The following is a 27,677-nucleotide window of genomic DNA, read 5'->3' on the forward strand; positions in this document are numbered from 1 at the left end:
TGATAGTGCTCCTTTATTGCAATGAACGAATAAGCAAGTATGAAGCATAAAAATAATTTATCTGCAAATAAAAATAATAAAATGAACAATGCAGCCTTTTTAGATTCCTACAACATATCAATTCATCAGTGTTTTATTATCCCCATTTTTTTTTTTAATGCAATATGGATATTGCATTATATATAACACCTGCCTTTGTAAAATAGCACTGGGTGAGTTTTCATTAAAAATGTGCATTTATGTTGCCAGTTTGGTTGTTGATGTGCAAGAGGGGTTTCATTCTTGGCTGCTGGCATTTGGCCTTGGTGGTGGGTGTGGTTAAATATCAAACATTTATATACAATGACACTGTCACAAAATATTTTATAACCAAACTTTACATGTATAGCAGGAAGACACGTCTGTGGAGGTGTGATTGGTTTTGCATAAAGACCATTGGGTCAGTCTGAAGGTGTTGATGGGCCTCTCAAATGTGGGAACAATTTAATTTGTTGTAGATAGATAAATCAGGCTCATCTGTATTTTATCTTTTGCTTAATCTTTTTATTTTTTATATTTCAGACTGAAGCATTATGGAAATTACTAATGAAGCTGCAAAACAGTTTTCCTAAAAAAATTGTTGTAAATAAGAATAAAGTGCATCAAATTCTAGTCATCTTTTTCTTGTGCATTTTAAAGCATAACTGTGCATTTTTAAGCATAAATGCATTAAATGACATAGATGCCAAACCTTATGATTAGAGAAATATAATCAAGCTGTAATCTTTTATAATGAAGAAAACACTTGTATAAGGAAAATATAATAACATTATATTGCTTTATGAAAAAAGCAATTGGTCTTGAACAGACTTAATTGTAGAGAAGCTTACATGTTGAAAGTCTTGCATTTAAATGGTGGACATTTCACAGAGGGCCATCGTGATCAGCTTGTCAGATTGATTCAATTAGATCTATTCAAGGATTATTTTATCCCACAAGCTTAAAATGCATGGTAACAATTCATAAAAAGAAAATTATTAAATATATCTTATCAATAGATAGATGGCACAAAAATCTGTCATGTTTTTATTTATTTGAATGTTGGGCATCTCTTATTATGCTATACAGGAAAATGCATGTAAATTTCACAAATAAGGCATGAAAAGATTGGATGCCTTCCTTGATCAGGTGATGCTGATCACAAGGGTGTGACTCTGTTATTCATTCTATGATGCAGTCCTGTACATGGTGACTGATTTGCCATAATGGATTTTGTGTCACTACACTCCTATCATCTGCCACAAGTTCTTTACTAAAGATTTAGTCCATCATAATTCGGTTATTTTTGGTCAGGATGGAAGTTGTGGTCCACCACCATGATAGTTTCCACTCAAATCAGCCCCACTGAAGTCAAACCCTGGATTCTGGAATGGAGAATAGTGTACCTGGTTAAATATGCTTAAAAAAAGACATGCGTGGATCTTGTAAGATATGCATATAAATAGAAGTATGTACATTGTTTAATATGCATTGAAAAATGAAAAGTGTGTAGTTTGTACAACATGCATATAAAATGACAGTTGTTTAACTGGTTTAATATGCATATAAAAGATTTGTGTACTTTGTAAAATATGCATATGTAAGGAGATTTATTTACCAAGCAAAATATGTAACATGAAAGAAAGGTCAATCTGATCTGACAGCAACCGATTTTGGTCATGTTCTGGTTACCTGAATTAGCAGATGGAACATAGGACAGTGGAGATCTGATTTTAATCAGACTGAAAGAAGTGTGTACCTGGTAAAGTATTATTTGAAAACTCTTTCAGCAATTAATAGCTGTTATCTGTAAACAATTTTGAATTTAAAGTGAACATGTACAGCAATTAATTAGGTCATTAAGCTGGTATAAGGAGTTTGTATACATTACTTCATTCAACAGGACAGAAACACCAGAAGAAAATGGGTTTATTTTACTCTTCATATTAATTAGTTTTTGACAGTCTGTGTCTGTATCATGGTGCACTATCAACAGAGTAAATACTGTGATTCATCGATGATGCACTGCGAGGAAAAATCATACTGCAGTATATGTCTGTACTGCAATATGTATTGGTCATTGACAACATTTATTATTCTAATGGTAATTTTGCTTATTTTGTGCTATAATTATGAGCAATTTCCTTGCAAATAATAAAATCTGAAGAAGAAAATAAAATCATGCTTTTTATTTCACCAGAACACCCAGTAAGTATAATAATTACATAAATGATTAAGCAAACAATAAACACATCATCAGGAGTGAAAACTCCTATAAGCAGGAAATAAATCTTTGCAGAGGAGTTGCAGTATTAGTTTGCCTGATCAGAAAGGTCTTTGTTTAAAAAAATGAAATCATTAAAAGATTCATACACTGCAATACAGTTATGACAAGGAACAGAAATATGTAAAAATGCATGTAATTTTCACACTGACTGATGACTTGCTTTGACCTGAAAACTGAACAAAAATATAGTAAATTAGTATTACCAATAATTCCAAACCTTTGCTGATTTCAATACCAGAGACTAACAACTGTCAGTTGTTAATGCAAAGTCAGTTTCACATGGTCTAGTGTAGGTGAAGAAAAAATCTGGTATACTGGTATTTCTATACTCGTATTGCAATATAATGTATCAGGCATTTTTACTGCAATTTATCAGTATATCCGTATATCATTACACTCGTAACTATCACCAGGGTAAATATTCTGATCCATTGATGATAACTATCATGATATATTATCACCAAAGTAAATAATGTAATTCAGTGATAATATCTAACCATCTCTAGTAGGTATATTTAAGAAATGGGAAATGTTAAGTAAATGGTACCTCTTTCTGAAACCTTTCTAAAGTGAGTTTTTTCTCCATCTGGTCAAATGTCCAGGGATTGGCCTCGTACTGTCCTTGAATCAATGACTTCCAACAGTGGTCAGCTGTAGTGTAAGCCTTGGGAAGACATATTCTCAACAGTTTCTTGTCCTCTGAAATGAATTGCATTATTCCATTGTGATACAACACGTGCCCTCACTGATGCTTATTTGAACAACACAGATTATTCTGGAATCAAAATGTCTAACCAACAAGTTAACATAATTAAATATAGACAGTACTTAGCCAAGTATGTGTCAAAGAATGTGGAAATTAAGTATGTAGTGTAGATCTCTATATATAATGTTTTTGGTCTCGTATGACGCATTTAATTAATCACAGCTTCTTCCAATGTTTCAGTGTCACTTTATATCCCAGAAAGTATTTGTATTCCTTCTGACAGTGTATTTAGTAAGTCAATAATGGTGTGATTAATTTGGAGTAAAACTAGAAAGTATGTCACAGTGCACCAGGCTTGGTACAAAACGTGTTGATCCCAAGGTGAACTCTTTTAGTTTTGGTGGCAATAGGTAACACAGTACTGGAACTGAGGGATATTATCCCTCAATTATGTGTGTGTGTGTGTGTGTGTGTTAGTGTTAGGGGGAGGATAGAATTGTTAGAAGTACAAACATTTCAATTACAATGACATTTTCAAATATTTTCTCACCAGACTTCATAAAGCTGGAAGATGAATCCTATATGTTATGGGTTGTTACCCCTGGATAACTGCCATGGCGGTGGGGTACATGATGGGGGAATATAGAAATGCACTTTACAAAGCAAGGAAGATTTGCAATTATGAGCCATTCAGTTGCACTAGGTATTATATACTTAAGAGAAAGGAATAACTCTGTGCATGCAGTGGGCATGCTTGATCTGAACTAGATAAACCAGAATACAATGGATACAGTGATGCCTTCTGATTATGTAAACTGGGGCCTAATGAATACTCTACTGAGTAAGTAAACTGAGGCCTAATGAAATACTCTACTGAGTAAGTAAACTGGGGCCTAATGAATACTCTACTGAGTAAGTAAACTGGGGCCTAATGAATACTCTACTGAGTAAGTAAACTGGGGCCTAACGATTACTGAGTAAGTAAACTGGGGTCTAATGAATACTCTACTGAGTATGTAAACTAGGGCCTAATGAATACTCGACTGAGCAAGTGAACTAGGGCCTAAGGAAGACTGTTAAGTGAACTGGGGCCAAATGAATACTCTACTGAGTAAGTGAACTAGGGCCTAAGGAAGTCTCTGTTAAGTAAACGGGGGCCAAATGAATACTCTTACTATTAAGTAAACTGGGCCTAAAGAATACTCTATTGATTAAGTTAACTAGGCCTAATGAATACGCTTTTGATTAAGTGAACCGGGACCTAATGAATACTCTATTAAGTAAACTGGGGCCAAATGAATACGCTACTGATTAAATAACTGGGACCAAATGAATACGCTACTGATTAAATAACTGGGGCCTAAAGAATACTCTAGATTAAGTGAACTGGGGCCTAAAGAATACTCTGGATTAAGTGAACTGGTCTTAATGAATACTCTAGTAAGTAAACTGGGGCCAAATGAATACACTATTGATTAAGTGAACTATGCCTAATGAATATGCTTTTGATAAGGTGAACCGGGGCCTAATGAATACTCTATTAAGTAAACTGGGGCCTAATGAATACTCTACTAAATAAACTGGGGACTAATCATATTGAATACTCTATTAAATAAACGGGGGCATAATGAATACTCTATTAAATAAATGTGGGCATAATGAATACTCTATTAAATAAACTGGGGCCTAATGAATACTCTATTAAATAAAATGGGGCATAATGAATACTCTATTAAATAAAATGGGGCCTAATGAATACTCTATTAAATAAACTGGGGCCTAAAGAAGACTCTGGCCTAAGTGAACTGGTCTTAATGAATACTCAACTGAAAGCTTAATTAGCTTCACTACTCTTGTTAAGTAAAAATAAGCACAGTGTTTTATGTTGTTGTATATTTGAACAATTTAACTTGTAAAGAAGGCACTGACTTTTGCTTTTTGCAGTAAAATTTTGCAGATTGAACAAATGTGATACAAAATGATAAGCAGAACCTACTGATCACTATTTTTTGTGCAGACTTCTATCAGACTCTGTCACTGTATAGGTCCTCACTGTCACATGTCACTGTCACAGGAGTCTGGTTGAAAGATAATAGTGTACATGTACCAAAATGAGAAGGTCGTGGTTTGCATGTCAAGCATTACTGTACAACATGTGCAGAATGAATTGTCTTGGATTCATCCATTATGTTGTTTAGGAAATTTAAGCAAATAGTAAAACTTTACCCAAAATCTTAATGCAAATTTTCTATGACAGTCACTGTGACTTTAAGTTGACTACATTCGTCTTTACTTAAATGTAAATGGCAGGGAAAAAAGAAACATTGCTTCAAAATCGTCCAGTGTAGAACAGAAAAATTCCAGTTATCACCTTTTTGCTTTTCCTACACATTTCCATAAGTTGACCATTAATTTTGATAACTTAGTTCAAATTCCTCTAAAATCATAAACTTTGAAGTCTGAGCAAAGAATACTCCAAGTCCAATCAGTAGGTCCACTGGAAGGGTGAACAAAATTTCAAACAAAATAAAAAAAGCTCAAAGATCAGGCACTAAGCTAAATTATGTGAATCTGATACCCTCTGGTTATTGCATGAAGTCGTTCCCATGCCACTCCCATGGAGGCAGAATTGCTGTAATTGCAAAGAACTCCATAATCCAAAGTCTTAACCACACTACAACTTTTCATCCACACATCATTTGAACTGATTCAAACCTCACTCACAGTGGAACAATGGTCAGTCCATTTTAATGCCTCTACTGCTATCTTCCTATTTGAAAAAACAGCTGACTAAATCTCTTATTAGAGCAGTTTCCTAACCTCCAATAGTACGCAAAAAATCTGGCAAAGCTTGACCCCTCCCCCCGTACACATGCATACTTTTTTAATACCCAGCCCCACCTGTGTATGTATGCTTGATGCACCACCCACCTCGAATTCTATAGAACAGCCTAACCACGCAGAAACCATAAAGGATTAATAATATTAACGTGTTTAATAAAACATAGTCCACCAACGTTGAATGTCTGGCTGCATCAAAGAAATAAGCTGTGTACCTTTAAAAAGTTTGTTTAGTGTCCGCTAAAATTCAAATGCCGACTGAACCCAGTCAAACAGGTTATGTATTAGACAAATTATTATTGAGGTTTCACCCCCACCCACCCCGTTTCCTATGTGTACATACATTATCAGTCAACCCACCCATACGATAGCGTATGCATTTGGGTTAACCCCCCCCCCATATGTACATACTAAATGGGTGGCCCTCAACCTGAATATTCTTAAGATTACAACTTTCAGTTTGCTCTGGAAACACATAAATATCAAAATCTCCTTGATTCTATTCCTATTTGCAACCTCAAACAGTCATTTAGCCAATCCAACCATAAACATGGTTACATTTTACACTGGATTCTTTATAGAACTATGACAATATTCTACAATCTTCACTGGTGTCCCACAAACTTACATCTCAATGTATCAGTCCCTAACCCTTCATCTCTGTTTGCTACTAAATAGAAACAAACTGATGCAAAACATCCAAGCAATCCTAACAACTTCCTTACCTCCTACAGCAAGACAACTTGATAGCTGCTTGTATTTACTGCTTCACAAACATGCCCCAGCAACCAAGTGCAGAGTATTAATTCAAAAGTTTTCTGCAAGGTATAGTAGTGTTACAGACCAGCTTCACACTCCTAAATGAGAACATTATAAGGCTGAGAGGATCTGACTTTCCACCAGCCTCACTGTTCATAATTAGATCTATGAAGCTGCTAAGAAAAATGTCACAGTTCACACAGCAAAATCAGCCCACTATAGTATTAAGATCATTGAAAGTTCCAGAGCTCTTCAAGATTATGAACAAGCTAATGTCAAGGAATAAATGTACACCACTTTTAACGACATTCTCTCCTGTTTGCAAATTTCTTCCATGACAAAGTATAATCCATTCAAGATAAGCTTGACAGCACAATTTAAATTGACTCGCCGTCACCATACAGTTGTAATACAGAATGTCAATGGCATCCTTTAACAGTCTCTATAGATTTGGTATGCTGATGACATTACCAAGTCTGATGCTCAAATTAATCTCATCCAATAATATGTATGCCGATGACATTAGCAAGTCTGATGCTCAAAGTAATCTCATCCAATAATATGTATGCCGATGACATTACCAAGTGATGCTCAAAGTAATCTCATCCAATAATATGTATGCCGATAACATTAGCAAGTCTGATGCTCAAAGTAATCTCATCCAATAATATGTATGCCGATGACATTAGCAAGTCTGATGCTCAAATTAATCTCATCCAATAATATGTATGCTGATGACATTACCAAGTCTGATGCTCAAATTATTATCATCCAATAATATGTATGCTGATTACATCACCAAGTCTGATGCTCATAGTAATCAATCTGAACTTGAGTAAAACCATCAAACTGCTCTCAACAGATTTCAAATATGGTGAAAGGAAAATGGTTTGATCCTCAATACAGATAAAACAAAATTCTTGCTGAAAACAACATGGAAGAAAAGTGCAAGATTGCAAACTGATATGCTGCATGCTCTCTGTGATAATACTAACCTGAAAAAGACTTGTTTTGAGAAAAAAATGTAAATAATAACTTTCAAAAGGTCTCATCATATGAACTATATTTATTAAAAAAAAACTTGTGTCTCTGATTCCTAAAGAAAGTCAAGGCTTTAATTAAACTACAGTATAGAGTTATGTTTTACCCCAAAATTACAATCCCATCTTGACTATAAGTATTGGGGAATAAAACTGAACTATTGCAGCTCCCAATAGCTTGTATATATGTACATTAGAAGTCACTCTTTGAAAAGAGTCATTATTCTTCTTCTTCATATTATTATTATTAAAGCTCCAAAAGAAAGATGGATAGATGGATATTTGCATGAATTTGAATTCACAAAATGAATCTGACATTTGGGAGTATATGAACATAAGAAGATTCTTTAAGATCAAAAGACGACTGATGCACAATATACAGCAAAGAGAAATTCTAACAACTAAATTTACCAAATGTCCATACTGCTTCATCTGCTTGTACTGGTTCATACAAAGTTCCCTGAAATCAATCAATAAATCAATAAATAACATGTCAGTTACATACTGGTTCATTCAAAATTCCCTGCAATTCAGCAATAAATTGAAAGGTCAGGTCAGCACAAACCTGTACATCACAATCAATAAAATGATTATTTCTCTTATCACAGATGTAACTGATTTTATCTTAACCAATGTCATCTCCTGTCCATACTAAAACTCGAAATACATTTTATCCTGTCCCTATTAAAACTTGAAATACATTTTATCCTATCATTATTAAAACTTGAAATACATTTTATCCTGTTCCTATTAAAACTTGAAATACATTTATCCTGTCCCTATTAAAACTTGAAATACATTTTATCCTGTCCCTTTTAAAACCTGAAATACATTTTATCCTGTTCTATCTAAACTTGAAATACATTATATCTACATTTACTAGAGAAAGAGCATGGAAAAAACCATTAACATGCAGGAAGCTACTGACAAGCTTTCTCACCTACTCACATTGGCCGACCAAAGATTTGAACCCACAAAGGTACGGGTGAAATTAGATTTGTTGAAGTGAGTGCCTTAGTACCAGAAGGGGTCACCCTTATGTTGTGGCAAAAATGAGTGCTTATGTGGATGTACAAGAAAACAAATGTCTAAGACATAAAATCTGTGAAACAATTATTCTGCCCCAACACCACAATATTAGTGCAATTATTTGCATATTTAGTATCATTAAAGCCTCTTTGATCAATACTATTTTGGTAAGATGCTGTATGATCTATATATATATATATATATATAACAGGGATGGTCTTGGCTTTAAAAAAATTGGCGCCCAAAAAAATGGCGAAACTCAATATTTTGTTGTCCATTTTAAAAAAATGTCGCCAGAGCAAGAAGAGAATATTTTTCCAAGTCTATTAATGTAGTAGGCAATGAAAATTGAAAAAGATGGGATAGTTATTACTTTATTGACAACAAGCAATGCAGCCATACTATTATAAATAAATCGTTACATGACTGTTATGCACTACTTCTATGTTCTTTGCATTTCGTATCACCGTTAGTACATAGGCATCACTGTTGTCACCTGAAATAAATGCATTATCAAATGTAAAATATCTACTTTCCTGACATCTACAGTCTCTCTCAATTTTTAAATAGAAAGATCAGCATTATCAAACGTAAAATATCTACTTTTCTGACATCTACAGTCTCTCTCAATTTTTAAATAGAAACATCAGCATTATCAAATGTAAAATATCTACTTTTCTGACATCTACAGTCCCTCTCAATTTTTAAAATTGAAACATCAGCATTATCAAATGTAAAATATCTATTTTTCTGACATCTACAGTCTCTCTCACTTTTTAAAATAGAAACATCAGCATTATCAAATGTAAAATATCTATTTTTCTGACATCTACAGTCTCTCTCACTTTTTAAAATAGAAACATCAGCATTATCAAATGTAAAATATCTACTTTTCTGACATCTACAGTCTCTCTCACTTTTTAAAATAGAAACATCAGCATTATCAAATGTAAATTATCTATTTTTCTGACATCTACAGTCTCTCTCACTTTTTAAAATAGAAACATCAGCATTATCAAACGTAAAATATCTACTTTTCTGACATCTACAGTCTCTCTCTCTCTCTCTCATTTTTTTAAAAGAAACGCCAGGTATTAAGCAAATCTATATTATGTATATTATTTTCCAAATAATAGTTTTGTAAGGAACTTTAGTTAATGACATTTTAATACTAAAACCCTATGATCGTACTTTGCAATGTAACATAACTGACGTATAATGTGACCGTCGATTTCATGGCATTCAGGAATTAAATGCTCCCCCCTTTATGGCCAGCTTCACAAAGTATATCGCTGTCAACCAGGAGTTGAGAAATTTATTTTTGCCATACTTCACACACTTTGCTTATAGTGAAATCCCAAGAATGATAACTTAATGCTGTAGATTTTTTCTCCACAAGCAAACTAGGATATCTATTCCCACCAGTGAAACTTACATGAGTCAACACCTGGCATTAATGTACCATATATATAAGCATTAATTACCATTATTAAACTAAAAGAAGGAATGAAGAAACATACAGAGCATATCTGCCCCAAAAAAACTAATTCGGAATAAACATGTTATTTAGCAAGGAGTGTTATATGCATATATGAGTTAACTATAAGGAAATAAGGTGGGATATAAAATGTGGAAATAGTGACCACATGTAATGATGTATGGTAGCTTGAGACCATATTTGAACTGTTAATATAAATTCACACCCATTTTAGGCATTGTTAGTTATAACAAAAAAAAAAGGCATTGTTTATTTGTCAATCAATTGCTAGTGCTTTCACTCACTGTAGAACAGGCGGTGCCTTTGAAGTATGTCGAAGAGGCTTGAGTCTAACTTTTAGCTATTGTGCAATCTGGGCACAGCTGATGATAATATGAAATGGGGGCACGTGGGGGGTGGAATGACAATCCACAGGGAGAAACAGCATGTCCTTTGAGAATTTCACATGTATTGAACCCGAAAAATCAATGAATATTTAGTGAAAACGATGCTTAAGTATACCGCAAAAAAACTTCCTGATGGTAGATCCCAATCTGTGTGTATTCAAATTCAATCTCCCAACTTGGTTTTTGACAAGATTTATTTTTTGCATGACACACTAGAATAACTGTACGGTATTAACTAAAATTATTCAATGACTATTTGAATTCTCTTTAAATCTTTATGTACATTTGAAACTTCAATACAGAAGGGGCATTTTTCATTGGAACGTATTCTGATTTCTTGGCACTATTGGAATTGAAAGGACTTTTAGGAAATAGGAATTCATTCACCATGCTGTAAGTTGATTTAATTCTTTCATTCCCGTATTTTGAGAAATAAATTATTTTCAATTATGCAAAACTTGTTTGTTTTGTTATTTCTTGTTGTGTAATTTAAGTCCCTGGAGTCATAACACAGGATTGATGGCAAAAGTAAAAGATCAATGAGGAATATTAACTTACCCTGCCTGGATTCATGTTTGGTGACACCTTTCTTCTTCAAAATATGACAGCCAGTTATAAATGAATTGACGACTTGTGCCTTGATACATATATCACAGAACATCTGCTTTAACTTTGCATCATATCTCAGCCATGGACGCCCAAGTTTCCAGCTGTCTAGACATTTTTGGGAACTTCTGACCCGTTCATCATGATGTGGTTTTGCACGTGAAGCATTACTACCATCACTACATGTAGATGATGTTGGACTGTCGGGCATAACATCGGGTTCAGTGACAGTGTTGTCTGATGAATTTGCACTAAATCCAAATGCTGTTAATTTTATTAAGTTACTCTTAGGATGAGACGATGAACACACAATGGTAAACTTTTGTTTACCCATGATAAAGCTGCACTGTTGACAGGATATAATTCTGAATGCAATTGTTTTTTATTTGCTTTGTATTTATACACAGCAATCAGTCCTTCAAAGGTAATTAGTTTTACTGAAGTTTCAGCAAAACTATTTTATTGGTACATTTAAAAAACAACAGACGGATTAGCCGCCATTCAATTAAATGAAGCTGTTTCTGTTCGTGTCTTCAGGGGTTGGTTGATTGTAGGTATAGTCCAGTAGCATGACTGAGTCTATCACAGCATATAGTACTCAGGCCAGATATCAACATAAGCAGATTATGATGTAACAATGCACTGTAAAGATGGGTTTGTCAATACAAACAAAGGATTTGGTTATGTAACAGATTCTAGTGTATTGTCCTGGTCCCTTTGAATCCCTCCACTCCAAATCCATGATTGTATGTACAAATTAAACAAACAAAAAGGTTGTCACAAAAAAAAAATCACCAGATGATATATTTTGTTGCCAATAAGGAAAAACAATCGCAATTTGTGACATTGGCAAAGCCCAGGATGATCCCTGTAATATATATATTTTACAAATAACAATTATAATTAATTTTATTGTCAGTAAATGTATATATAAAACATGCCAATATGACTTAACAATTTAAAAAATGAGTGTATGCATTCATTGTCCAGAGTTCAGAGTATTTTATTTCCTGTCATACAAAAATAATAATATACATAGATAATAAATATAAATTAAATTAAAAAAGCATTTTCCCCAAAAGAAAACACCATACCTCAAGAATAGTTTCTCCTTTTATAACAACCATTATGTGTTTTGGTTTTATGGTGCATTTGATCTCTTTAGCTAACGTTCCCTCCGACACTTTGATCTCGAGAAAAACTTCTTCCATGGTTTGATACCAATGTCCCCATGATGCTGTACATGGAACAATACCACTCCTTTCATCAAAGTTTGACATCTATAGTAAATTCTTCACAATGAAATGTTATTCACACAGTGATTTATCTTGGTTGAACAAGATCTGCTGTCTTTGTCAAGAATCTGCAAAGAAAAAGATTCGTACATAAAAATCATAGTTGATATTGCTGCTAGATAACTACAGATGAAAAAATTATCTCCATTCCTAATAGCACACATATCACAAAGAAGGAAAACTTCAGCCTCATAAATGTTGAATCAAATCCGACCATCTACGTTAGTGGCTGTGGTATATAAGACATCTTACTAAAATGCTTTGCTGGTCAAGTATCTGAACCTGTCTGTGTCTGACAAAATGGGTGACAGTTTGGCTTTGTACATGTATCTATTACTATCAAATATTTTTGTTGCTACAGTGGTGATTATTTTTTCTCCAAATTACCAGTGACAAAATAACATGAAATATTACATGAAATTATATATTTCAGTATAAGGAAAAATTATCTTTACTGTAAAGGACCTCATGATAAGACAACAGTTTTGAATACTAACTTAAACCTGAGACTAGCATACAGCAGGAACAAAAACCTGAGACTATGATACCAGGGGAATGGAAACCTGATACTAACTTACAAAGAGGGATGGAAATTTGAGATAACATACAGGTGGAATGGAAACACACCACCTATTCAACTAAATATCACACATTCTCTGAGTTGTTACTGTCACAAATGAAAGTTAAAAGACATTTTTCTGCATATATAATTGACAAAGCAAACATAAAAAAGACACTTGCATACTTTAAAAAAAGTTGATTGGATAGTGGCTGCCAGCAATAAGAACCCCTAACCCCAAAAGGCACTTTTGAATTCTAGTTTGATGAGTTTATATAAACCATTCACAAATTTCCTCAGTGGTTAAAAAATGTTATTTATACTAAACAATACCTATGACAATCTTTGCTTATCATGTTAATGCTTAATAGATACCTTTCTTAAAATTAGATGTTTTGTTTTTATCTCTGACATGCATTGTTATGACATGTTTTGTTTGTAGTTCTTACAAGAATTGTTATGACATGTTTTGTTTGGATCTCTGACATGCATTGTTATGGCATGTTTTGTTTGTATCTCTGACATGCATTGCTATGACATGTTTTATTTGTATCCCTGACATGCACTGTTATGTTTTGTTTGTATCTCTAACATTCATTGTTATGACATGTTTGTATCTCTGACATGCATTGTTATGATATGTTTTGTTTGTATCTCTGACATGCATTGTTATGACAATTTTTTCTTCACTACTTATCATGCAATAAAAAAGGTATGCATGTAAAATGGTATCTTATGGCTGAATTGACCAGCCATTATTTTAACCAATATATTATTTTAACACTGCATGTAAGCACCGAGACTCGTTAGAAATTAACTCCCATCCCTCAATTCCATTGACCCATGCTCTTAATTTCATTTGTAACAAGCCCCTTTGATATAAGTGTACTGTATATTCTCTTAATTTCATTCGTAAAAAGCCCCTTTGATGTAAGTGTACTGTATATTATGTTCTATTACAAATATCAGTACTCCTACTTCATGGATGGTCAAGGATAGGACTTTTCTATTTACCATTATGTAAATTAATTTCTGTTTACATGATTGTATGTCTATTTCATTGCTGAAATATATTGTTATATTTATTATTTACAGTTAGTAAAATAGCTATAACAAGATAATGTTATTATTATTTAATGAAATTCCAACACAAAATAAAATTTGTTTACGTCTATAGCTCTTTTTGGTAACCTCATTATCTGCCCTTTCTTTCAAAACTCTTTTGTGTATGGAGGATGCGCTATATGCATTTCCGGTAGGTATTGCTGCTGGTCGACATTCACCAATTGCAACATTGAATGAAGGGAATGAAATTATATTTCCCACCATGGGCAAACATACCAATTAAACACCCTAAATAAATGTGAGATAAAGTAATTAACAGATAATTAAAAGGTACAGTGGTTAATCATATATCAAAGGGCATGTGTATAATCAGTGCAGATACTTGTAATTGAAAAAAAAAATGTTGAAGGTAATTTGGAAACAACAAAATAGTGAAACAAAATTCCTTGGCAAATCAACAACAACAACAACACAAACAAATGAAAAGAATAAAAAGGAATTAAAGTTAAAATGAATGTTAAAAGTGGCATTTTATTTAATTAAGTCAGTTATGAACCATCATTTATAGTTATGTTTGATATTACCGGGTATGTATTTTGCTGTCTAAAAAAAGAAAAATATAGATAAAAAGAGGCAGAGAACTTAGTTCATTTATTGATTTATAATTTCAAACCTGATTATGCAGAGGGGGCTTTGACACTGTTATCATCTGCACATTTCATTCCAAATGGAAGTTTTCATTGTAGAAGATGACCTTGCTGAACAGTCATTTCCAGTTCTTGGACAAGTCCATTTTCAGCAAAGGGGTATAGGCACAACTACACATGTATATACATAGAAGAAAAATACTAACCCCTCTGCTTCCAATATATACAATGTCGAATGAAGCAAAGGCAAAGAATCTCTCTTGGCATCCGTCCGTCTACGGGAGACGATGGCGTAACTCCAAAGTGAGCTTTTGTCTATCCTTCTTTCTAGCTCTCTTTTCAGCTTGTTTTATTCTTCTCTCTTCCTCTGCGTTTTGAACTCCCTGCCTGACAGCTAGGTGCCAGCTGGAACGGTTGTTTGCACAGCTCTCCCAGTCACTGACATTGATGTTTGCCGTCTTCATATCCTTCTTGCAAACATCTTTGTAGCGCAGATGTGGTCGTCCAGTTGGTCGTGCACCTTCTGCTAACTCCCCATATAACAGGTCCTTGGGAATGCGACCTGGGTATATTCTTTTGACATGGTCAAGCCAGCGAAGGCAAAGAATGGCAACTACAAATTTGCCTGTCACATGGATTTAAAAAGTAGTATAATTTCTAAGTTCATGTGTGCAAATGGATATTACTCTAAATTCTCAACAATATAGTAATCAATGGAATTATCCAGCAGTTACTGAATAGGATGAATTACATAACTGTTGACTGTGGACAAAAGCCTCACCCTTAGTGCATGCAATATGGCACCGTGTTAGTATGGCCACTCTGGTCAGCCTGGTTAGAAATTATAAATCAATGAATGAAATGACTAAGTTCTGTGCACTTTTTATCCGTTATTGAAATCGGTGAGAGGGTTTACAAACAAATGGGAAGGCATATTCAGACTACAGTAATTCTTTTCTAAATAGTGACAGGACCAGAGTTTTTGTATATAATATAATGCATAGATACATACATACAAACCTACATATATACCTACATACATACCACCATGTCAGCCAATTATGCACGTCGGATAATTCTGCGCAACTATACGTCTATTCTGTAAACATTGGATCACATGTTTTTGGGGTCAAACATCCATTTTGTATCAAGAAAAATCGACCATACTTTAAGTAAGAAAAGTGATATTCATAAAATGTACAAAATTATCCCACATCTTGATTTGAAATGCATATGAAAAATGTGATTCTAAATGTCACTATAAAGACCCACTCCATGACCTTCTTGAACCTGTAACCCAGAAAATGCTATGTACTATGTATCTTTTAGAATCATACAAATATATAAGTTATATAAAAGATGGATATGTATACCTTAAAACAATTCTGCATCTTAATCCAAGTTTCAATTTTGCAAGAAGTTGTCCCACATGTGCAAAACTGTCTGCTCCCCGTGTCAACTTGCCGCTAGATATAAGATCGGTTTAGTTTGCTTAATATCTCTTGCCATTTATTGGCACTGTTACGTCGAATTTTGTAAAACTAGCTATAAACCCGACCTAATGCTCGACTGAACTGGTGACAGAAACAGTTGAAAGTAATGTATTTCATTGTTATAGCCCGATGGATAAACATTACATCATTTCAATGCTGTGTGCAGAATAGGCTGACATATCGCGAGTCATGAAAACCGGGGGTGGTATCCAGTGTGTCCAAAATTAATATTATTTTGAACAGAATATTCTGGTGACAATTGCCTCATTTCAAATGATAAGCATTGCAGTATTTTATTTTCGCCAGTCGGTCAAATTCGGTATGCGTCTTGCTTCAATATTGGAGACGGAACCCTTACGTGCGCAGAGATGCACGACACCATCGTCCATACATGTAGAGAGAGAGAGAGAGAGAGAGATCTGTATGCATATGTATTTGCCCTGTGCTTTCCCCTGATTACCTACCAGATGCAGCAAATACCTAATACGAGAGGGAGACCGAGATTAGGTAACCGAAAGCGTCTATAGTACCTTTTTTTTCCGAAACTGAACAGCAGCTTCAGGATAAAAGTCGAGTGATTCTGCGCTCGTATGATCATAACCAATTAGGTGCTTATAAATTTAACGAACTGTCTTACAGCGTTTAAATTGGATTAGCCACTTGTTGGTAGTCGTTACCGTCAAAGAACATATTTTAATCCCACTGTTTAAAGCATTCAGAATCTTATTGCATGAAAAAAATTACCGAGTTTGGTTATTTTGTGGCTGCTAATGACCGCCTTTTTTCACGACATTTACAGACCTGTTTACCACCATTAATACATGTGGCTACGAAGTTGGCTATGTATGTCATCATACTTGTTTTACCTTTTTTCACCCTCTAATATAGTTTTGAAACCCTGGTATTCAATAGTCATTGCGTCATTGACATATGTGAATAATGTCAAATATGCATTTGAGCTTTATCTAAAAGTTTTCTTTGTCACAGGAGTTTACAAAAGGTTGGAACATCTGGTACAGTCGTATCTAAATTCGATGATACTTTATGGACATCTTTATGTCGGCATAGGTAATAGTAATACTTTTCAGGACGCTTTGTTAAAAGTTAACGGCTTTATTTTAATGTATTTTTACCAAAGTAAGAGACCGGTGGCCAAGTGGTTAGAGCGTTCGCCTCGGATATGGGACGTCGTCGGTTCGAACCCGGCTGAATCATGCGAAAGACTTTTAATAAATGGCACTTACAGCTGCCTTGCTAGGCGCTCAGCGTTAAGAGGATAGTTCGGCCTGGTGTCGGGATAATGTGACTGGGTAGGACATCGTGCTACATGTCTGTGACTCGATGCCTTAGTGCTAGACATCACTATACACTGCAGACATGGTAGCGATATGATTGAATTTTTTTTTAAGGCTACATTAAAAACCCCAAACACACACAGTATCAACAGCAGCAATAGTAGTAATATTAGTAGCAGGAACATTATTAATATCTGAAATATTAGTGAAAGTCTCCATGGTGCCCCAGACCCACGCTAATAATAACGCTAATGGAGGTACAGTCTGATAGGAGAAGGCCTCTTAAACTGGAGGCAGTAGAGTTAGAGAAGATGAGAGGTTACGGTCAGTTTAGATGTAGAAAATAAGAGTGCATTCCTTAATTGTTAAATACATAGCTGTGTAATAGAAAAATACATATCACATGTTTAGTGACTTGTAAATCCACCTGGACTAGCACAACTGTCTGTCCTGTGGCCATTTTGAATTTTGCATTTCTTACCAATTACTGGTATGTGTCTAAAATGTACTCAGGTTTGTTCAGGAAAGATCTGCATGCAGCAGAATTGCGCATTATAATGAACAGGTCACATAAAACCCACATATCGTCCATCACTATCAACACATATTTGGGTGTGTGTGATTAATCGGACTACCTAATGGTTAGAGCCTCTGCCTCGGATGTGGGAGGTCATTTGTTCAAACCCTGGCCGAGTCATGCCAAAGACTTGAAATAAATGGTTCTAACAGCTGCCTTCCTATCCACTCGGCATTAAGAGGATAATGTTAGGGCTGGTTGGCCTGATGTCAGGATAAAGTGACTGGATGGGACATCATCTGCTTGACATTGGCCTGATGTCAGGATAATGTGACTGGATGGGACATCATCTGCTAGACATTGGCCTGATGTCAGGATAAAGTGACTGGATGTGACATCATCTGCTAGACATCACTATAACCTATATTGACATACAAGTAACTTGTCTTGGACAATAAATACTTGTACATCCCTAATTTGCAACAATCCATGCACAAATTTATTTGGAACTTAAGATGCTAAATTTGTATTTATGCTCATGAAATAGGTGGACACCAAACTTAACATGTCAAGTTTTTCAATATGCTCATGAAATAAGTTGATAATTTAATTTTGAAATTTCAGAATAAGAAAAGTTGCTGTAGATTTTTAATGAAAAAATGGAGAGAAAAGGCACAGCAATTCTTGAAGAAAAAATGGAGAGAAAAGGTACTGCAAAACTAACGGAATTGTTAAGGATTGAGAAAGAGATGCAGGAAAAATGGGACCATGGACACATGTTTGAACTAGATGCTGCACCACCAGGATCAGAGGAATCAAAGTATGTCATAACAAAATAATGCAGTGCATTGAAGATTAATTATGTTGTAAAAGAATAGTACATTAAAGATTAAGTATGTCATATATAATAAAACAATGATTTAGATTAAAGAATTTTTTTCTGTAAATGTTGAATTCTTTCATATAAGGATCTAGATGAGAGAGAGAGAGAGAGAGAGAGAGAGAGAGATTTAGTAGGACCTTCCTTCTGTTTGGATTGTGCACAGTGTAATTTTCAGTGGTTTGCTTACACTGGTAATTTGTATAAATGAGTTTAGATTGTACATGGTGTACTTTTCAGTGGTTTACTTACACTGATAATTTGTATAAATGAGTTTGGATTGTGCACAGTGTAATTTTCAGTGGTTTGCTTACACTGATAATTTGTATAAATGAGTTTAGATTGTACATGGTGTACTTTTCAGTGGTTTACTTACACTGATAATTTGTATAAATGAGTTTGGATTGTACATGGTGTACTTTTCAGTGGTTTATTTACACTGATAATTTGTATAAATGAGATTGGATTGTGCACAGTGTACTTTTCAAAGGTTTACTTACACTGATAATTTGTATAAATGAGTGGATTGTGCACAGTGTACTTTTCAGTGGTTTACTTACACTGATAATTTGTATAAATGAGTTTGGATTGTACATGGTGTACTTTTCAGTGGTTTATTTACACTGATAATTTGTATAAATGAGTTTGGATTGTACATGGTGTACTTTTCAGTGGTTTACTTACACTGATAATTTGTATAAATGAGTTTGGATTGTACATGGTGTACTTTTCAGTGGTTTATTTACACTGATAATTTGTATAAATGAGTTTGGATTGTACATGGTGTACTTTTCAGTGGTTACACTGATAATTTGAATAAATGAGTTTGGATTGTACATGGTGTACTTTTCAGTGGTTTGCATACACTGATAATTTGAATAAATGAGTTTGGATTGTACATGGTGTACTTTTCAGTGGTTTATTTACACTGATAATTTGTATAAATGAGTTTGGATTGTACATGGTGTACTTTTCAGTGGTTTACTTACACTGATAATTTGTATAAATGAGTTTGGATTGTACATGGTGTACTTTTCAGTGGTTTATTTACACTGATAATTTGTATAAATGAGTTTGGATTGTACATGGTGTACTTTTCAGTGGTTACACTGATAATTTGAATAAATGAGTTTGGATTGTACATGGTGTACTTTTCAGTGGTTTGCATACACTGATAATTTGAATAAATGAGTTTGGATTGTACATGGTGTACTTTTCAGTGGTTTACTTACACTGATAATTTGAATAAATGAGTTTGGATTGTACATGGTGTACTTTTCAGTGGTTTACTTACACTGATAATTTGAATAAATGAGTTTGGATTGTACATGGTGTACTTTTCAGTGGTTTACTTACACTGATAATTTGAATAAATGAGTTTGGATTGTACATGGTGTACTTTTCAGTGGTTTATTTACACTGATAATTTCAATAAATGAGTTTGGATTGTACATGGTGTACTTTTCAGTGGTTTATTTACACTGATAATTTGAATAAATGAGTTTGGATTGTGCACAGTGTACTTTTCAGTGGTTTACTTACACTGATAATATGGATAACTGAGTTTGAATTGTACATGGTGTACTTTTCAGTGGTTTATTTACACTGATAATTTGTATAAATGAGTTTGGATTGTATGCAGTGTAATTTTCAGTGGTTTACTTACACTGATAATTTGGATAAATGAGTTTGGATTGTGCACAGTGTATTTTTCAGTGGGATTTTCACCAGCAGACTTCTTAGGATATTTAGTTGGTCTTGAATGAAAATGGTGTCGGTCATAAATCCAATTTGCTTCGACTGTCTGAAAAATCTTGTTGTAACTAGACGGATGATCATCCTGGTGGGGCTTTCATCATGTCCTCAGTGAAAATGGTATTAGAATCCTGGTGGGGCTTTCATCGTGTCCTCAATGAAAATGGTATTAGAATCCTGGTGGGGCTTTCATTGTGTCCTCAGTGAAAATGGTGTTAGTATCCTGGTGGGGCTTTCATCGTGTCCTCAGTGAAAATGGTGTTAGTATCCTGGTGGGGCTTTCATCGTGTCCTCATTGAAAATGGTGTTAGTATCCTGGTGGGGCTTTCATCGTGTCCTCAGTGAAAATGGTGTTAGTATCCTGGTGGGGCTTTCATTGTGTCCTCATTGAAAATGGTGTTAGTATCCTGGTGGGGCTTTCATCGTGTCCTCGGTGAAAATGGTGTTAGTATCCTGGTGGGGCTTTCATCGTGTCCTCAGTGAAAATGGTGTTAGTATCCTGGTGGGGCTTTCATTGTGTCCTCATTGAAAATGGTGTTAGTATCCTGGTGGGGCTTTCATCGTGTCCTCAGTGAAAATGGTGTTAGTATCCTGGTGGGGCTTTCATCGTGTCCTCATTGAAAATGGTGTTAGTATCCTGGTGGGACTTTTGTCATGTCCTCAATGAAAATGGTGGTGTTGTACATCCAATATTGCTGCCATGACTACTGTCTTAAAAAATCTTGTTAGATGATCATTATGACAGACTAATAATGATGTCTGCTTTGTCCTAAATGAAAAGTGTGCCAAGATAAAATTCATTATTTGTGCCACAGCAGCTAATTTGAAAATCTTGCTAGGGCTGAAGAATATTAGAGAAAGTTTCAACACTCAAAAGTTAAAATGAAGAAATAGTCTTCTTTTGAATTCTTGGAAATTACTTTTGTCAGTATATTATCAGTTCTTTTGAGGGACTCTTTTTTTTTTAGTGGGTGTGTGAAATGTTGTTGTTGTTGTTGTTGTAGGGTTTAATGCCATTTTTCAGCACAGGATAGGCTATACATGGCAGCCAGTATTAATGGTAGAGGAGGAAGAACCTGGGAAAACCCCGGAAAGAACCATCGACCCACAAGAAGCTACTGGCAAGCTTTCTTACATACCCACACGTGTTAATTGTTGTTCATTTAATCTATTTCTACAAAATATGTATCAGTTGTCCTGCTTGTCAGAAAAAGTTCTTATTTATTGTGAAGGAATTAGGTCACATTGACACATAGACCTGATCAGAGTAGATGAGAAGATTTTAACGTAATTATTTGCATGTGTGTGATTTGACACTTTGCTTTTATAAGAACCATTCCATCATACTGTTAATCTTTATGCAATGTATTTAACACTGGAATTTTTTGAACCATCTGCAATGTTAGGAACACCCCATGATGTTTGGAACATTACACAATGTTAGTAACACTCACATGTGATCATATAAAATGTTTAGAAAAACAGTTTAGAGATATTAGGGCAGTTTGGTATTCTTCCCAGTAATGTTACTAGTTTATTTTGTTTGTCAGAGAAATAAGAACACCCATTGATTTGTCCATAAATTAATTGATTTTCAGTATCATGTGCAGAAATCCTCTGGCTTTTGACTGATTCTCAAATCTCTGTTTTTCCAATGGCAACAATAGTCTTTTTTTGGTACCAGGCACTAGGCTGAAGATGATCCTGTTTTCAGGAGACTTGCCAACAGAAATTTGATAATCGATAATGACATTCAGACAATTGTCTCCGACCCCAGCATAAATGTCCAACATGTGTGTTGTCATGTTTTCTAATGTAGAAACAGTAATGGGGTATATCTCTCTTTTCTTTCATGTCTGCTGTTTATCACATGCCATTTCATATTAATCACAGCTGACAGAAAGCTCAGGAATAAAGAAAAGGAATATCTCTGAAATTATGAGGAGCAATATCTTAGGAGTTCTTCCAGCTTTTGTAAATTGGTATCACTTCATTTGTCTATCCCATCAATGAATTTAATGCTTTAAATCAAGGAAAGAAACCTGGACTCCCAACTAAAACATCCTTACATGTCATCAATGAATATAATGCTTTGAATCTAGAAAGGGACCCTGGACTCCCAACTTAATTTTTTTTTAGTGAGAACCCTGGTCTGTAAATATTAAAAGTCATTTTGTGTTGACTGATCAGAATGATTTTATTTTTAGAAAGGAAAAGTATTTGGTGACATTTCCCTACCCCTACATGAATGGACGGTTGCATTTGGGACACACTTTCTCCATGTCAAAATGTGAGGTAAGTACTCTGCTGTTGTGTATACTGTGGTTTGGTTCATTGCATTGATTGTATAATTTAAACAATACCAGTAAATTATTTGAAATATTAAACAAAAATGGAATTTAATGAAAAACATGTTCTTGAGATTATTAGCCCCTTTCCTACTGATGATAACAGACATTTGTCTAGAACTTGAATTATTGTTTCAGTCATTCATGTATCAGCATGAAAAAATACAGAGACTGGTAAATCTGGCTTTATAGAAAAATTTCTTGAAATTTTCTGAATTACATTCCATTTTAAAAAGCATAAAATGTTCTACAAAGTCATGTATTTGTCCATAGAAAAATTTAAGATGTAATAAATTCAGTGCAAAGTGAAGTCAGTGAAACTGGAAAAGATACTGTGCTTTTTTTAACGCTTACTTTCTGTGCAAGTGTTTTATCATAAATATTCATTTTGCCTCCTTTTTATGAAATTTAAGACTGAAAAAATAAAATTTTATCAGCATATCAAAGTTTATTATAGTATTTCAATTTACATGTGTGGTGAGCAAGTAGAGCAGATCCTTATTTGAAACTCAATAAATAAATTAGTTCATTTTGTGGGGTCCTGAGTGGCCGAGTGGTCTAAAGCGCTTTCCGTTACAGATCACTGCCATCTCACCTCTTTCTGCGTCGGTTCAAGTCTAGGATTCGGACAATGTGGGTATGTGAGAAAGCTTGTCAGTAGCTTCTCGTGGGTCGGTGGTTCATCCCGGGGTTTTCCCGGGTTCTTCCTCCACCATTAATACTGGCCACTATGTATAGCCTAAGTTCATTTTGTTTCAGTATTTTCATTCCATAATAAATTCTCATGCAAAAACTACCTATTGGTGCCTGGGTGTTTTGATTCATTTCCGGGAATAGAACAGAATTTCATAATAGTATGCACAACTGTTTATATTTTTAAACAACAACTGAATAATTTAAAACATTTTTGGATCTTATTTTGTTAGCTTGCACAACAGTAATTATTTTCATAGAATCACTATAACTTTTGCAATTTTATTTTTCTATTTTGTTTGAGCGAAATTGGTATTATTCCTTTTGATAACTACTGTATTATGGCACATACACTGATAATTGGTATTATTCCTTTTCATAACTACTGTATTATGGCACATATACTGATAACTGGTATTATTCCTTTTCATAACTTCTGTATTATGGCATATATACTGAGTTATAATTGGTATTATTCCTTTTCATAACTACTGTATTATGGCACATATACTGATAATTGGTATTATTCCTTTTCATAACTACTGTATTATGGCACATATACTGATAATTGGTATTATTCCTTTTCATAACTACTGTATTATGGCATATATACTGATAATTGGTATTATTCCTTTTCATAACTACTGTATTATGGCATATATACTGATAATTGGTATTATTCCTTTTCATAACTACTGTATTATGGCATATATACTGAGTTATAATTGGTATTATTCCTTTTTATAACTACTGTATTATGGCACATATACTGATAATTGGTATTATTCCTTTTTATAACTACTGTATTATGGCATATATACTGATAATTGGTATTATTCCTTTTCATAACTACTGTATTATGGCATATATACTGATAATTGGTATTATTCCTTTTCATAACTACTGTATTATGGCACATATACTGATAATTGGTATTATTCCTTTTCATAACTACTGTATTATGGCATATATACTGAGTTATAATTGGTATTATTCCTTTTTATAACTACTGTATTATGGCACATATACTGATAATTGGTATTATTCCTTTTCATAACTACTATATTATGGCATATATACTGAGTTATAATTGGTATTATTCCTTTTCATAACTACTGTATTATGGCACATATACTGAGTTATAATTGGTATTATTCCTTTTCATAACTACTGTATTATGGCATATTTACTGAGCCGACATGTATTCTTTAACTGCATAAACAACCAAGCATCAGACAATGCGGTGGTTGATAGAAGATTCTCACAATTTAATAAAAATCAAAAAACGAAAGCCGCCAACATGTTTGCTGGGCTTGGCGGTGTTATTAGACACAATCAGTTGACTAGTAAAAAAAATGCCCGCTTTATTAGCTGGAAATTGAAAGATTATGAAATTGTACATGTGTTCAGCTTTTAAAAATTTTTTTATTATGAAAGTGACTTGTGGCCATTGCAGGCCTACTGCACTTGGTTATTGGGTTTTATATGTGTATGGGGTTTACTTATAAACTCTATTAATTTCCTAGTTTTTTATAAAAAAAATATTTTACCATTATGGAAACACAAGTTCATAAATGCAATTCGTTCTCTGCACTTTGTGCAACAAACAATTATTACATATCATTTTGGGGAAGAGAACGTGTATGAATTCAAGTATAATACGATATAGAATATGATCGTAGCTTGGTTCCTGAAATTTTAAATAATGTACGTGTATTTTTCTCATACCCGGGAAAATACTTTTTTTAAGATACGATAAATAGTGTGTAAAACGTTTATTATCATTTTGGGAATTGTTTGAGTATGAATTTGAACATAATACATTCATGGCTTGGCTTCTGAAATTTAACAATTTTACCAAGTTCTTGAAGTGTTATGCCAAAATAAACATTATCGGAAATGTTGCTTGTTACTGATCCATGAGTAAAGCCAGTAAGTCGTCTTTGTGATTGTCTTCAATTAATTCTGTATACAATCGTTCCTCAAACAATAGCTGACATGTTTTTCTTCTTTAACTGCGTACACAAACAAGCAGCAGCCAATGCAGTGGTTGATAAAAGATTCACACAGTTTAATAAACATCAAAAAACGAAAGCCGCCAACATGTTTGCTGGGCTTGGCGGTGTTATTACACACAATCAGTTGACTAGTAAATAATGTCCACTTTATTAGCTGGAAATTGAAAGGGTATGAAATTGTACATGCATTCAGTTTTAAATTTTTTATATATAAAAGTGACTCATGATCATTGCAGGCCTACTGCACTTATTTCTCGGGTTTTACATGGGTATGGTGTTTGTTTATGAACTCGTTATTAATTTCCTATTTTTAAAAAAAATAAATATTTTACCGTTATGGGAAAGCTAGTTCACAAACGCAAGTCGTTCTCTGCACTTTGCGCAGTGATTAGTATAGTAGTTTTCACACATTTCTTTCTATATTCACAAAATCTGAAGTAAAAGTTATATGCACACTGAAAGCATGTGTTGATTGGTAATTATTCTTGTTGTAGTCATTCAAACGAATAGGCGTACAAGTATTAATTATTGGAAATTTGCAATGGATAAATGTACATGGAAACGCATATGAGAAAACTTAAGCCTTATGAAATTTGTAATGACACCGTTCATAGACCCTGGAACGTAATGAACCGTACACATGCTTTGCCTTTCTTAACCTAATTTAGCTGTTCATTTTTCCTATTGAATTCAGACACATAATGATGTGTGAAAAATTTATTGAATAGTTTACATATGTATGCAATTTTTACAATGGAATTACATATTTTATGGATTAATTTCAAGCCCCGACAGTACGATATCAGATGGCAAGTAAACGGTGTTGATACTCTTTTCTTGCTATATATTAAACATTGAATTCAGACACAATGATCTGGGAAAAAGTATTGAATATTGTAAGTCTGTGTGCCATTTTTCAATGGAATTACATGCATTATAGATGAACTGAATGCCACGATGGCATGATAGTAAATGGTGTTGATACCCTATTCATCATATACATTTGGCATGAATACAGTGAGTTGTTCTCTGAAAAAAGTAAAATACTTTAAAACCCCGCATTAACGCAACCCTGATATTGACGCGATCCAATTTTGTGGACCCCAGTTATCACGTTATAGCGGGGTTCCACTGTATATTAGCAAATCATAAATTTATTTGTTTTGCTAAAATCATAAACTTGTAACCCAGATACCTTGATCAAAGTCTGTGAATGGAATTGCATTTGAAGTAAGAAAGACAATGATTTTTAAGTAAAACAGGAGGCGGTCAGAAGCAAAGGGACTATAAGAAGGAAAAACAATTTCTGCAAAATCTAAGTTCTTTACCACATATAAGAAAGGCACCTAACAATTGTAAATAGTTCATGGGTAAAGGTCACAGTGACTGAAAGAAGAAAAATCGTTTTGCCAGTTAACTTTGCATTCTTCGTCTTTTGCTTTAACCCTTTACCTCATAGAATCTGTTGCTGTGCAGACTGTTGATATACATGTGTCCAAGCCATGCTGTGCAGTGTGCTATTAGGAGAACATCTGTTACCTGTTTGACTTGATATGCATAGGCCCATCTGCTACCTGTTTGACTTGATATGCATAGGCCCACCTGTTAAATTTATAGCATTGTAGTACATGTTAAGTTCAAAATAAATTTTAACTATTATACCTTTTTGTTCACATTTAAGAGTAAAATCTGATCCTTATAGTTGTTATAGTTATTTTTCACTGACAAATTTTCTTTGCTGTCAAATCTAGGGAGAGGTGTCCACTAACACTTCCATGAGAATGTTGTCCAAAAGCACTTCAGTGAGGTTAAGGGTCAACCAGATTTTGTAGCTGAATTGTATTTAAGACAAGGAAGATACCTGTAACTTTCAGTTTCAAAAATTAAAGCATGTTACCAATGAAAGAGGGTTTTAAATAAAAGAAGTGTAATGATGATGCTA

At 34.1% G+C, this 27,677-nt stretch overlaps 3 protein-coding genes across 6 annotated transcripts in view; 2 read left to right on the plus strand and 1 right to left on the minus strand.

The window, feature by feature from the left end:
• LOC149796262 (U3 small nucleolar RNA-associated protein 18 homolog) overlaps positions 1–651 on the plus strand; it is a 50,760-nt gene extending 50,109 nt beyond the window's left edge. The window contains exon 13 of the mRNA XM_089960897.1: positions 562–651. Coding sequence (XP_089817023.1) covers positions 562–586 — 25 coding nt within the window. The 3' untranslated portion in view covers positions 587–651. The remainder of the gene's footprint in view (positions 1–561) is intronic.
• On the minus strand, positions 43–16,887 carry LOC149796263 (nudC domain-containing protein 2-like). 3 transcript variants are annotated; one of them, XM_089960899.1, is made up of 5 exons: positions 16,760–16,887; positions 12,265–12,533; positions 8,063–8,111; positions 2,853–3,004; positions 43–1,403 (listed from the first exon to the last, which is right to left on the minus strand). In XM_089960899.1, the coding sequence occupies exons 2-5, from the start codon at positions 12,448–12,450 to the stop codon at positions 1,329–1,331; spliced, it is 462 nt and encodes a 153-aa protein (XP_089817025.1). In that variant the 5' UTR covers positions 12,451–12,533; positions 16,760–16,887; the 3' UTR covers positions 43–1,328. The 3 variants fall into 3 exon arrangements, with proteins under 3 accessions (XP_089817025.1, XP_089817024.1, XP_089817026.1); XM_089960898.1 differs by having other exon boundaries at positions 16,694–16,843; XM_089960900.1 differs by lacking the exon at positions 16,760–16,887 and adding an exon at positions 14,943–15,095.
• Positions 16,888–17,032: 145 nt separating this feature from the next.
• LOC149796264 (leucine--tRNA ligase, cytoplasmic-like) overlaps positions 17,033–27,677 on the plus strand; it is a 119,920-nt gene continuing 109,275 nt past the window's right edge. The window contains exons 1-3 of one of the 2 annotated variants that reach the window (XM_089960901.1): positions 17,033–17,072; positions 18,666–18,861; positions 22,884–22,971. In XM_089960901.1, coding sequence (XP_089817027.1) covers positions 18,701–18,861; positions 22,884–22,971 — 249 coding nt within the window. In that variant the 5' untranslated portion in view covers positions 17,033–17,072; positions 18,666–18,700. The other variant, XM_089960902.1, reaches the window with a different exon arrangement.

The sequence above is a fragment of the Sinohyriopsis cumingii genome, chromosome 6 (genome assembly GCF_028554795.1).
Source record: "Sinohyriopsis cumingii isolate HCF-2022 chromosome 6, ASM2855479v2, whole genome shotgun sequence".
In the NCBI taxonomy this organism is placed as follows: Eukaryota; Metazoa; Mollusca; class Bivalvia; order Unionida; family Unionidae; genus Sinohyriopsis; species Sinohyriopsis cumingii.

Bases quoted from the DNA above. Each gene is read 5' to 3' on its own strand.
- LOC149796263 (XM_089960899.1), bottom strand. From the start codon at position 12,450: ATGTCAAACTTTGATGAAAGGAGTGGTATTGTTCCATGTACAGCATCA. The intron at 3,005-8,062 runs GTAAATTTAGTT...AATTCATTTCAG, and splicing joins TGAAGCAGTATGGACATTTG to AGGACAAGAAACTGTTGAGA. The intron at 1,404-2,852 runs GTACCATTTACT...TCTCCATTCCAG, and splicing joins TAGAAAGGTTTCAGAAAGAG to AATCCAGGGTTTGACTTCAG.